Here is a 13603-nt window from a genome sequence, read left to right as displayed (position 1 = left end):
CAGAGCCTTTCCAACATAATGGTGAGTTTAAAGAATTTATCTTTGCAAGGCATGTGGTGGTCCCATGTCACCAAAAGATAATTTTAATGGAAATTTCCTAGAGGCGAACTGTCTCACATGGAACGAGAAAACGCAGGCAACCCATTTTTAAAAGTATCATTGGTGGCATTGGTGGACTTGGAACTCAGTATTGGCTCCATCACCACTGCTGCCTCTGCTAGATCAGCCCTTATTTAAACACACATATTTAACCAATTTGTAGATCTTGAAACAAATGTTTTCTATAGAATTAGAGGTCTGTTTGTAAAAGGTAAAGCAATTTTAATAGAGGACCTGGGACTCAGCTACATTAGTCAAAATACAGCATTATAAATCCGTTATGACACTGTGACACCAGATGGCGTTGTAGGGCTGAAATCACAACTCAATTATATTTTCAATTGTGAACTTTACAACTGTTTTTTGCAGAGCATTTTCAGAGAGTCTTTTATAGCTGTGTTGATCTAGCCATGGTGCCAAAGATGAAAGGCATAAAATAGTCCTGGTTCCAACTGGTTCCAACTATGCACTTTTGCAAAGTATCTGGAATGAAGGAGTGAGGGCTTGAGACTATTGACACCTTTTGACTTGCTATGTAATAGACCTAGCCATGACACTAAAGGGGCAGTCTCAATAATATATGCTATGATATTAGACAGCTTTTTAGGAAACACAAAAGATATTTGAATGAGAGGGAAACTCAGATAGGAACTGAAAGCGAAGTGAAGTGAAAAAGCATGGAAATCTATAGGGCGTTATCCATCTTTAGAAATGTTTCCATTTGAGGCTTAGGCAAATTAATGGCACAGGTGCTCCGCAGATAAAGATGATCTGTGACAACTCAAATTCAACATGTAATATATATTTATACAATCACTGAGCTTACAAGTTTGTTCTACACAGAAATATTTACAGACCAAAACACAGATAGACCCCTTCATTGGTGGAATAACTGGCCCTGATGCTGCCTGGGTTGCTGAGGAAGGGGCTTCCTTTGACCACCCTGCAGAAGGTCTCACAATGTCTCTTGGGCTTGCCTTCTGTGCTCTAAGCAGCTCTCCTGGGTGTATGTGGCCCAGGAGGCATGCTAACAATAGAGCACACGCCTGCAGGGCAAATCTGACAGTTCTGTTTTCTCTCTGTGCTCCCCCTCCCCTAACTCCATTCTGAAGCTCAGTTATCCACATTTCAACATGTCTGCATTTTTTTTTATATAAAAAAGGCCACGAAAACCCCATCAGCATTTTAGTGTGAATTTCTCCAAATATACACATTTTTGCAAAACATTTCCCCCTAACTGAATATACTTCTGTAGGTTATTTTCCCTAGTAATATATATGCTTTCTAGTGGACTTTCTACCCTAATGTATGCCTCTTTCTACAAATTACTGGGCTTGAGGACTGCATTTGGGGAAATGTGAATTTGGGGAGGGGGATATCGAGGTCAGGTTCCACTGGCTGATAAATTCCCACAGCTGAGTGGCAGAGCAACTGCTTTGCATGCAGAAAGACCCCGGCATCTCCAGGTAGGACTGGGGGAGATCCCTGCCTGAACCCCTGGAGAGCTGCTGCCTGTCATTTTAGACTGAGCTAGATTGTCCCTGGTCTGACCTGGTATACAGCAGCTTCCAATGTTCCTAGGACTGCAGCCTTGCAGCAACTGTTCATCCATAACTCTGCAGTTCAATTTGTGCAAAGCTCCTCCTACCCACAGCCTTCTTCCTGTGCTGGTGAAGCTAAACCTGTTTGATGTCCTCCCCACTCTGCACATCCCAATGACAGTTCTGCCTGTCAGTCTAAATGTACTGGGCTGCTTTTCTTCCAATTTCTGACCTGTATTGGGTCAAGCACTCAACTCAGCAAAATGTTACAGAAGTCTTTTCACAAATTGCCCAACATCTTAATATCATAAAACATATCCATAAGTGATTAGACACAGAATTATTTCCTTGTATACATGATTACAAAACATATTCTATGTATAATTATTTATATTTATATCTATATCTATATTTTGGAATAGAAAGGGTCCGGACTCCTTGCCCTTTGTTTTGGTAAAAGGCAGTGCTACCTCCCTCTCCCTTCTGGTCCAAACTTCTTCTCTCCACCTACTTCCTCATCAGAAGATGGTGGGACAAATTTACTGGCTCTACTTGTCCCTCAGAAGGTTCTTATACTGAGTCTTGTGGATGTGTAAGACTCCCAGTTTTGCACTTGTATGCAATTTGAGATTATGGGCAGAGGTGGTAGCTTAAGCAACAATGGTAGCCCTCCCTGAAGCCTGTTCAGAAACTGGTTCCTGTCTTGCCTTTCCTTTTATTTTTGGAAGCTATTAAGAAGTGTCTCCACTGGACCCCAAGTTGACGATGGGCCAACAGCTTCCTTGCCCAAATTTATCAGCCCCTTAATCACAGGTATTGAGCAAACAACCAGCTTCTAAAACCAAAGGCATGCTACATTCTGTTTACTGATCAACTTGCTCACACTGTATGGCTCTGGGTAGACACTGGTTCTCCTGGGATAGGCTTGCAACCTTTGCAGCCAGAGGCTGGCTACTCTCGCGCCGCAGGAGGTACAGGCCAGATGTCTTTACTTGTGTGATTGCTCTGCTTCTCTTGGAGATCTTGATGGCTGTCCAAGGAGTTGGTTTAAAGTGCTGGCTGAAAATAGTCACCCCTGAGTATTAGGAGCTTTGGGATAGGGAGGGGGGAAACCATGAAACCTCTTTGCTTGTTTTCAGCTCTTTCCATAAAGGCTTTTCCTGTGCCTGACCCAGAGGAGTTCAACTTGTCTGCTGTTCTGACACTGCCCACAAGGAGGTGTCGAGAGTCAGTTGTGCCCAGTCCTTCGTTTGGGGGCCCGCTATGCCATGCTGCTGGTGGAACAGGGGGTGCTCTGAGTGCTGCCGATGCTGTGGTTGGTGCTGCTGCTCTCTGAGGCTGGGGGGTTTGCTGAGACTGGTTGCATCTTGGCCATCGGACCTGGAATTCAATCACCAAGTTGCGAAACATGTTAAGAGGGATGGGGTGTGAAAGGGATGCTCTACAGCTGGCCTGACTAGGGGTTGACAAGGGAACAGAAAACACATGGTGGCACTTCCTTATTTAGACCAGCCATCACCCTCACAATGCAGAGATTAATCCCCCTTGTTGTCTAAGGCCTCCTTTTCCCAAGAAGGCGGGGAGATCTTGGCCCAGCTAATTGAAAAGGAAGACAAACATTTCATGATTTCTCTTGGCTCTTTTACAGAGATTAAGAAATCGTTCTGGGTTCCAACAAGATGTTACTGTACTTGGAGGAATGGTGGGAAAGGAGCGAAGGAATGTGAGAGAGCAAAGATAATAAAGGCCAGCTGTTATTTGACATGGCTCATTGGTAGAGCATGTTTCGATTACAGAAGGCCCCAGGTACGTAGCTGTCAACGTTTCCCTTTTTTAAAGGGAAATTCCCTTATTCCGAATAGGACTCCTTGCAAGAAAAGGGAAAAGTTGACAGCTATGCCCAGGTATAATCCCTGGTATTTCCAAGGAGGGCTGGAAATGCCCCGTGTCAGAAACCTAGGACAGCTGCTGTGTAGCGAATCCTGAGCTAGATCAAACCAATGGTTTAACTGTGCATAAGGCAGCTATATTTTTAATTAAACCAGACCTTTATTCTCAACAATGAGAACTGTAACCTTAATTTATTAAGGGAAGAGCTGTAGCTGAGTGGCAGAGAACCTGCTTTACAGGCAGAAAATCCCAGACTCAATCCCCTGGCATCTCCAGGTAAGGATGGGAATCTCCCCTGTCTAAAACCCTAGACAGCTGCTGCCTGTCAGTGCAGACAACACTGATCTAGATGGATCTATGGCCTGACTGAGCATATGGCTCTCACCCCCTAATTTCAAATCATGCACGTACATACAAATTGTCTTTCTATGCTTTTGGCCGCTTGCTTTTCACTTTAGGGAGCCTCCCACCTCAATCAAACCCCAAATACGGACCAGAAAGACTGGAGTGGCTTAGAGGTACCTGTACTTACGAGTGTGAGAGTAGATGTACCACAGCGTTGCGGTGAGCATGACTCCGATTAAAAAGGCACCGAAAGTTATTCCCAGCACAGTTCCGATCCCCAGGCCTTGATTTGCACAGGAGGAAAGCAACAATTAGGGCTTTGCCATTGCATGCATGCAGCAGCCTTATTTCTTCATTTATTTCATGAAATTTATATCACCACTTGGTCGCAAAAAACCCCAAAGCGGTTCAGAAAAAGATAAAACCAGGAAATCAGGAAAAGTTTACGATACATTAAAACATAAAAAGTAGTTAAAATACTAAAACAGATTAAAACTCATGCCAGCATTTCTAAGCATCTGGATAGCCTTGTCTAAAGAAAAATGTTTTTAGCAGGTGCCAAAAAGAGGACAATGAAAGCTCCTTCTTGATCTCAAGAGGCAGGGAGTTCCGTAGTATATGTGCTACCACGCTACACAATTGAGTTCTTACAAATGCTGAAAGGATATTGTGTGGCACTTGTAGTGGTACCAATTCCACTGATCGAAACAGTCAAGTGGGCCAGAGTGGGCTTAAGGGTAGCCTTGCTCTTTCTCACCACTGTGTGTTAATTAAAAATGTTCTCCCTCCCAGCCATTATTATCTGCTAAGCTTGAAACATCAGAACATTAAGTATTGACCAGAATATTATTTTTTAAGGGGGAAAAAATGTTTTAGTAATTCAACTATCCCACCCAGTTGTGTTTTGCATTTCTTAATCTAGACTAATTCCACCCTGCCCTCCACTGATTCATTGTAGATTTTTATTGCCATTTCACCCATAATCATGTATTGTTCAATTTTGCTCACATTTGAGAACTTTGGCCCTAGGACATAACCAAATGCAAGGTGGCAAAACATTTTAAAAAGTTACAGGTGAGACTATTTCTAGGCTGTTGCCATCTTGTGAGTGGGACTGAATCACAAACGAACAAATCCAGATTGTGCAATTAGTCCTGGACTTTTTGCCCAAGGAAAGCAATAGAAAAATGTGAGAAAACAATGGCTTGATAACTTCCCTGCAAACAGATGAGAATGTATGCTCAGCAAATTGTCGATGTCCTTTAACCTCCTGCAAACTTCATGTAATCAAATCAGGATGTACGTTCATTAAATATGTTGGAAGCAACCTGAATTGCAGATTTGCATAAAGAATGGCATAGCAGTGAAACAAATTTGCAGGGAAGGACAATTAGAAAGTTCTAGCAAGTTAAGAACCTAAGAAGAGTTTGGCTGCTGGATCAGGTCAAAGGCCCACCTAATCCAGCATTGTGTTTCCACAGTGGCCAACCAAATGCCGCTTGTGTTTCGCAGCACTTGGTATTCAAAGGAACACTGCCTCCGACTTTGGAAACGGAACATTTGCAACCATGGCAAATAGCCACTGAGTTTGCCAAGGCAAAATGTGAAATTCTCTCTTCTGAACAACTAGCCAAGAGGCAGTAGCCTTGCCCTCTTTTGCATATGGCCACCCTATGCTATGGTTTCCCCAGTAGTGATGTATGGAAGTGAGAGCTGGACCATAAAGAAGGCTGATCGCCGAAGAATGGATGCTTTTGAATTCTGGTGCTGGAGGAGACTCTTGAGAGTCCCATGGACTGCAAGAAGATCAAACCTCTCCATTCTTAAGGAAATCAGTCCTGAGTGCTCACTGGAAGGACAGATCCTGAAGCTGAGGCTCCAATACTTTGGCCACCTCATGAGAAGAGAAGACTCCCTGGAAAAGACCCTGATGTTGGGAAAGATGGAGGGCACAAGGAGAAGGGGACGACAGAGGACAAGATGGCTGGACAGTGTTCTTGAAGCTACCAGCATGAGTTTGACCAAACTGCAGGAGGTAATGGAAGACAGGAGTGCCTGGCATGCTCTGGTCCATGGGGTCACGTAGAGTCGGACACAACTAATCGACTAAACAACAACAATACCCTGTTTACTTTGCCATGAAATGGCCATCTCTGTAAATAACACTTCAGTAAAAGCAATATATTTCTATTTGCTGTGTGTGTGTGTGTGTGTGTGTGTGTGTGTGTGTGTAACTAGATGACTTGCTTCTTATAAATGGTTTTCAAAGGAGATGTATTTTGCCTTAAAAAATCTCATCTAAAGAGCTAGTCATCATTTGTTTTCAGGCTGCTTTGCCAGACCCCTTGGAAAGAGGTCTGGTAGGTGTTCAAGGTCCTGAAGAAATTATGACCTGGTTAAGCCAACGTTAAGCCATGGCTTATTTAGTGTGGTTTGATTCGAATCCATTCGAGTAGAGCAGACCAACCAAAGTTTGTTTCTTTGGAAACAAAGCCATGGTATTTAATATGCATGGTATTATATCACTGCATAAATAGAACGACTGTTCTCTTCCTCTTCCCTACCCAATCTCTATCTACTTTAGTTGGATTTATCAGTGGCTTACGAACCATGGCTAGTGTTGCCATATGTCTGGAATACCCGGAATACTGTAGTCAGAAGCAGTGTCTGGGTGGAAATCGGCAAAATGTGTGGGGAAATCTGGACATCTGGAAACCTATGCTGACAGTGGATTTTTTTTGGCGATTTCCCTTAGAAATAGTTCAAAAAAGGTGAATTTCTTTGGTGATTTTGCCAAAAAAGTTCAACAGCGTTGTGCCCTGATTTCACTTTTTGAAATATGGCAATGCTAACCATAGCTTGCTGTTATGTCCAAACCAAAACCCTTGCTTAATCATGGTTGGACTACTTCATCCCAGATGCTTTCCAAGCTACAGATGCATGAAGCAAGAGTAGCTGGAAAACAAAGCAAGCTCATTTGTGAAATTATTGGTGCCTAGTCAAACAAACCATAGCTTAAAATTCATGTGTGAATGCTGCCTCCTCCACTGCCAGGCCAAGGCTCCTCTCCTGCCTCAAAAGCCAATCTGACACTCAAAGCTTCTAGATAAAGTTGTAAAAAAGCACATACACAAACAAAGCAAGAGACTCAGGGTCTAATGAAAGCATGGCAGACGTGTGTGATGTGCCGGGTGAGTCCCCACTGGGGCTGGGTTCGTGTCAAAAGCTTTTCCTTGCTTTGTTATTTCCCCGTCCTGAGGGAGACGTGCAAAACAGAGGCAGGAAGGAGAAGATTTAAGGTAGCAGGATGACCAGAATCCATCCATTTTTGGATGAGGCCAGTAATTCAATCAATTCTGCCTGACAAAGGACAGTAAGCAAGGAGAGACATACTTCACCCTGTCATGAAATCACTGGCAGAAATTACTTCCACAAGGCTGCAGTGGTGTCAGGGGCAGCAGGGCAGGAAAAGCAGGCTGAGAGAGAGGCTGCCCTGAGAGAGTTTTGTGACAGAAACACTTGAGCATCTACATTCAAACTGAATACGCAAAAGTTTCAACTGTCCAGCTACTTTGGAGAGCATAAATACATTGCCAGGGCTAGGGGGCCCCGGCACCTTCAGACATGTTCCCTGAACGTTTAGCATATTTTCTTTCTTTGTTTTTTGGAAATCTGCAGCCTTTTCCCTTAGGGAGATATATGTAAAAACATACAGACAATATTCTGCTTGGTAACTTGGTAGAAATTAAACCTGTTTCCTGCCTTCTGCTGTTCTGGTCAAGGAATGCAAAAATTCTAGTTGATAGGGTTGCATCTACCTGGTTCCTTGAGATGACCTGTTTATCGATCATTCATCCTGATTTGCTTTAATAAAACTTATGGGGAGGGTAGTCTCTACATGGTTTTTTTTTACTAAGCATTCATTTTGATTTGCTTGCATTGTATATATACATCTTCCTGTTAATCATTCATTCACCCTACGCTTATTAATTCATTTTCCCTTCACTTTTCTAACTGGAGAATATATGTGCTGTTGTTGTTTTTTAAAGTGCATTTGTTCTGCCAGGGTGACAGAGCACTTTAAACCACTTTAATTGGACAAACCTAAATTTCTATATGCAGTTGAAACCCCCTCCCCCCAAAAAACACTTGCAGTCTGAAAGTGACCATCAAGATGAACCTAAGATACGCCACTTTCACACCATGCATTTAAATAATTACGTCTTCCCTCAAAGAATTCTGGAAGCTGTTGTTTGTTAAAGATCCGCTCCCAGAGCTACAATTCCCGGAGAATTGTAACTCTGTGGTGGGAATAGGAGTCTCCTAACAAATATCATCATCCTTAACAAACTACACATCCCAGAATTATTTGGGTGAAGCTATGGGGCACGGGTGGCGCTGTGGCGCCGATCAGAAGGTCAGCGGTTTGTATCCCGGCGACGGGGTGAGCTCCCGTTGCTTGGTCCCTGCTCCTGCCAACCTAGCAGTTTGAAAGCACGTCAAGTGCAAGTAGATAAATAGGTACCGCTCTGGCGGGAAGGTAAACGGTGTTTCCGTGCGCTGCGGTATGCCAGCTCCCTCGGCCAAAAAAGGGAGATGAGTGCCGCAACCCCAGAGTCGGCCACGACTGGACCTAATGGTCAGGGGTCTCTCTACCTTTACCTATGACTTTTTAAAATGTTATGATTGTGTTATAAATGTGTGGTGTGAATGCTGCCTTAGACATGTCCATATAATGGATTATAGCCAAGCTTACTCCACTCTGATTCACTGAAGGCATTAGACCAAAGTTAGTCATGCCCTTTAATTTTTCAATGAATCTTCTCTTAGTATGCCTAATGTTGGATGCAAAGCCTTACTCTCCTGCCCTTAAGATGCAGTTTGCTATTGAAATATTACATGATACATACTAGTCTGTTTTAATCTAGATTTCCATCTCAACCTCAAGGTAGACTTAGGCTTCCCTACTACAACGTGGCGTATAAATTAAGTTCCTAGGGCAGTACCAATTAGTCTGTGCTGCAAACATACTTGAAATATTATGTGTGGATCATGTGCACCTCAGCATAGATATTGTAGAGCTAGTTTTGGGCCAGAAAGGGCAGCCCAAATGATCAAAGTGATGGAGACAACTCTCCTATGTGGTGAGGTTGTAACATTATTATTTTTGGGGGTGGGTGGTTAGTTTAGAAAAAAGGTGAGTAAGGTGGGATGTGATAGAGGTATATAAAAATATGCATGGTGTACATGAGAAGCCTCCCACGAACCCACCCCATTCTATAACACCAGAACTGGGTAACATCCAATGAAGCCAAATTGCAGAAGATTCACAGCAGACAAAAGGAATTGAATTTGTTCCCACAAGAGGTAGTGACACCCACCCACGTGGACAGCTTTAAAGGAGTCTAGACAAGCCCAGGGTGCAACTGAATGCCCCGAATGGCAAGCAGTGAGAGTGCTGTTGTGATCAGGTTCCATAGGCAGGCTTCCCAGAAGCACCTGGTGAGTCACTGGCTTGATCCAGTTGAGCTCTTGGTGTGTTAGTTGCTACTCTTGCTTGTGAAATCTTTCTTCTTCCCTCCTTGTCTCATGTGGGGGAATTGTCTGGACAATGAGAATGGAGGCAGCTCCCACTAATTTGGATCAGACGGCAGTGGGCTGGCCTCACTCTGTGCAAAGAGACTCCTTATCTCTTGCCTACCCTTATAGCTACATCCAGTTCCTTCACCCTTCTCTGCTTACCATGTGTCTTCTTTATCTGAAATTGCACAGACTTCTGGATCAAAAACTGTGTATTTTACATGTTGTGAGCAGGGAAGAGCCATCAAACTGTATCTTGAGGACAGGAAAGGGGGAGATAACATTCTTTGTCTTGTGCTGTCACTGGGATGCATCAAATAACTGATTCCCCAGTGCCATCAGCTGTGTGCATTCCTCTCCCTTATCATGTCCGTTTACGTTGGTTCCAACTCATATCCCAACTTCGCTTCCTCTTTCTGCGCCCCCTCTCCCCCTCCCCCCGCTGCCAGGATTTCACTTATACAAAGGTCATGGCACACACCTTCCGGAGCGTGCAGCCTAGTCGCCATCTGTGGCTCCTACCCAGCTGCTACCATGGAGACACAAGCACCACACGGCTGTAGCAGTGGCAGCAAGCCATAATTGTGCGGGGGGGGGGCAGAGTGACAGGAAATGCCTCCTAAAATGCGGGGGGGGGGGCATAGGGAGTGAAGGGAAATGCTACGAATGAGGGAAGATAGGCGGCCAGCTTCTCAGAGGGAAATGGCAGGGACTTTGGCCAACTCTGCGCTCAAACTGACATGGCAAGCTAGGAATCTCTAGGAAAAAATCCAGGCTGAGTTGCATTCAGCCAAGTCCTGCCCAGAGCAGACCCATGGAAATTAAGGAGCCCAAGTTATTCATTTCAGCGGGTCTGCTCTGAGCAGGAGCTTTCTTTCTGCTCACAGGATGTTTCGCAGCATAGTTTTGTTGAGAAACAAACTCCGCATGGTTCCCTTTGGTTTCTGAAAAAAATCAAGCATGCAGCGCCTCAAAGCATTTATAGAGTAATTTCTATATAGGAAAAAATGTGTTCGTTGCTGGGAGGAGGCAGGAAATGGGCCTAGGGACTGTGCCTCTGAGAATGTGCAGTTAGGTTTCCCACCAACTTAAAGGTTGGCATTCTGGGATATGTATTCCCAGTGTTGTTTTTTCCTAAAAAATAAAATTGTTTAGGGGTACTCTCATTCCATCTGAGACTCAGGAAAAACCATGACAGGAAATGAGGCTGCCATCGGGGGTAACAACGGAACTGACGATTAACCACGCTAGAGAAGAAACTATTAAAATGTTAGTTTCTTCTCCCGTTAGATTCACAAAATGTTTTGGGGTATGTGTACCCCTGCATCCCCCCCCGAAAAAGAAGCACTGTGTATTCCATTCCATGCAGTTGCCACCAATGAATCAAGTACTGAGTAATGGTGTGATGATCACATGCAAGATCCCTTAACAGCAGGGATGCGGGATCTGTGCCCCACTCCCAGTGTTGCTGACTACACCTTCTGTCAGCACCAGCTAGCACAGCCAAAGGTCAAGGACAATGGGAGTTGTAGTCCAACAACATCTGATGGGCTACAGGTTCCACATCCTTGTTGATGGACCCAAATGTTCTGTTAGACCTGGGGTAGCCAGTGGGGTAACCTCCAGATGGTACTCCAGCTCCCATCAGCACCAGTCAGCATGGCTGATGGTCAGGGATGATGAGAATTGCAGTCCAAAATTTCTGAAGGTCACCACGTTGACTATCCTTATGTTAGATGGTTAACAGGTACTTTATAATGAGCTGTGAATCCTGCGTGTGAAGCATGGAGAAAACACAAGGCCCCATAAACAACGTAAACGATGTACTCATAACATGCACAACTGTAGCCTGATGGCCCTGATCTGAGTCTATATAGCCTAGTTCCTTTTATATTAAATATAAGGGTCAATTAACTCACCGCGAGATAGAGAGGCAGGATTCTTGAGCATCACCTTTATGGAAGCATTATAGGAGCCATGCTAGAAGAGAAAAAGAATGGAAGTGGGGGAGAGCTTTAAAACGAGGTGAATATTTAGCTCATTTAACACACAGCTGTTCTGCTTTCCTTAGAGAACATTTCACGAGTAGGCCAAAGGGTTATCTCTAATTGCCTCTGTCAATCTAGCCTGTTCAATATACTCTAACAGTTTGTCTTGCCTTTCCCTTTTGTTGGCACAATTTCTTTTTCCTAGTTTTTAGCAGTTGGGATCCTTGCCGCTCCTGTGGCATAGAGGAATATTTTCTGATCTTTGTGGATATTTAAGTTATAATTAGAAAATTCTTAATAATTATTCATAAAGGAAACAGCTTATAAGAAGTAAATGAGGAGGCCAGATACATGATAAAGGAAGTCTTTTATTTGGTTGTTTGTATTGTTGTATGCTATGCTTATTGTATGTTATGTTCACATTTAATGAGGGCGGATTTCTGTATCGGGGGAGTGGGGGGGGTTATGTTATGTTGCAAATAAAATTTAATAAATGAATAAATAAATAATAAAAATATTCACCTGGTTCTCCCGATCTGCTTGGCAAAAGAGTGTGGCCGACAAAGTTGAATGTTGTTGTTCTTCAGCCTTGTAGATGAAACTAAAGCGATTGGTCTTTGTGTTGGGGGAATTCAAGATCTCCACAGAATAACTTTTTGGCATGCCACTGCGGATCAGCATCTGTGGGGCTGCTTGGTCAGGGATTTGCAGGTAACAGTCCTGGAGTCGAAGTGGAGAGTTCCCATCAGCTGTCTGGAACGACACCTATTGAGAAGGGAGGTGGAGAAAAGGCAGAATGTGTTCAAACCTGGCCCTTGAATTGAGAATCTGGAACTGGGATTTACATGACTCAGCTGCTTAACTCTTCGTTCCCATACCTTCATTGCAGGAGTTGGGCCATATAACTCAGGACTATGTAATTCCCCCTCCCCCACAAGGGTTTTTGATGACCCTATAAAGCAGCTCAGCTTTTGACTGCAAGTTTTTTTACAGCTTTTTGAAACTTTATAAAGTGGACTTTACTGGAATTCTGAGGCCAAGGGGGGAGAGAATCTGCAGGAGCTGTAATTTAATGTCACAGTTATCTCAATCACATAGTCATCGTGGCCACCTTCAATAATACCTGGAGAGATCGATCCTATCCATGTCTACTCAGAAGAAAGCCCAAAAGTGTTCAGGGTTGCCTTTAAATATTAAATTTATCATCTATCCCAATGTACAGGATCAGCAATACCTGGACGTAGGTGACTTTGTTAACTTCTACCACCGTGGTGGATGGTGAGCTGAAGTCAGGTGTCTGATAAAGATGGAGAAAGAGCTTCTCTGGGAGATCACATTGAAATGGCACCTATGAGAAAAGATAAAGGGGCAACAGACAGGTCCCATATTAACACATCATTTTCTCTAATATCAAACTTGGATATGGAAGCAAAATGAGGCCACTCCAAAACAAGGTTGTGCTTTCAACATACTTCAGGGCTTTCTAAGTATGCAGAATATCATACGTTGTAAATTTAAATTGTGAATGTTTGCATGCAATTCTATTGTTTAAGTGCACTGGGTTATGTATTTTGACATTTTACTGACAATGGGAGGGTTTTTATCGGCAATTGCAAGCAACTTTGATGGGAATAGACTTTGGTAATATGGTGCCCTAAGCAAGGACAAAATTTGCCCCCCATGGCTTATTTTCATGCCCTCCTCCCTCTCGCCTTCTGTTCTGCACATGCTCTCAAGTGCATTACATTATAGTGCTGGCAATTCAACCGCCCATCTAACCGGGGCCTGACCTTGAGTAAGTACCACTGTATAAATAAATATAAAAAAAATTCCTTCCAGTAGCACCTTAAAGACCAACTAAGTCAGTTCTTGGTATGAGCTTTCGTGTGCATGCACACTTCTTCAGATACACTGAAACAGAAGTTCTGTTCTGTATGTTCTGTAACTTCTGTAACTGTTCTGTAACTTCTGTAACAGTAACTTCTGTTTCAGTGTATCTGAAGAAGTGTGCATGCACACGAAAGCTCATACCAAGAACTGACTTAGTTGGTCTTTAAGGTGCTACTGGAAGGAATTTTTTTTGTTTTGACTATGGCAGACCAACACGGCTACCTATCTGTAAATAAATATAAATATATAGGGCCCACACTGTTCTAAATC

The 13603-nt window shown here is 43.5% G+C and overlaps 1 protein-coding gene across 2 annotated transcripts in view; it reads right to left on the bottom strand.

The window, feature by feature from the left end:
• Positions 1–885: 885 nt before the first annotated feature.
• ENG (endoglin) overlaps positions 886–13603 on the bottom strand; it is a 53058-nt gene continuing 40340 nt past the window's right edge. For both annotated transcript variants that reach the window (XM_081847597.1, XM_081847598.1), the window contains exons 11-15: positions 12678–12791; positions 11966–12208; positions 11375–11435; positions 4063–4158; positions 886–3020 (exon numbers count right to left, since the gene is read on the bottom strand). In XM_081847597.1, the coding sequence (XP_081703723.1) occupies positions 2902–3020; positions 4063–4158; positions 11375–11435; positions 11966–12208; positions 12678–12791 (633 nt within the window). In that variant the 3' untranslated portion in view covers positions 886–2901. The remainder of the gene's footprint in view (positions 3021–4062; positions 4159–11374; positions 11436–11965; positions 12209–12677; positions 12792–13603) is intronic.

Source organism: Podarcis erhardii (genome assembly GCF_964252035.2).
Source record: "Podarcis erhardii genome assembly, chromosome: Z".
NCBI classification, from domain to species: domain Eukaryota; kingdom Metazoa; phylum Chordata; class Lepidosauria; order Squamata; family Lacertidae; genus Podarcis; species Podarcis erhardii.
This window is presented reverse-complemented; position numbering and strand designations above follow the sequence as displayed.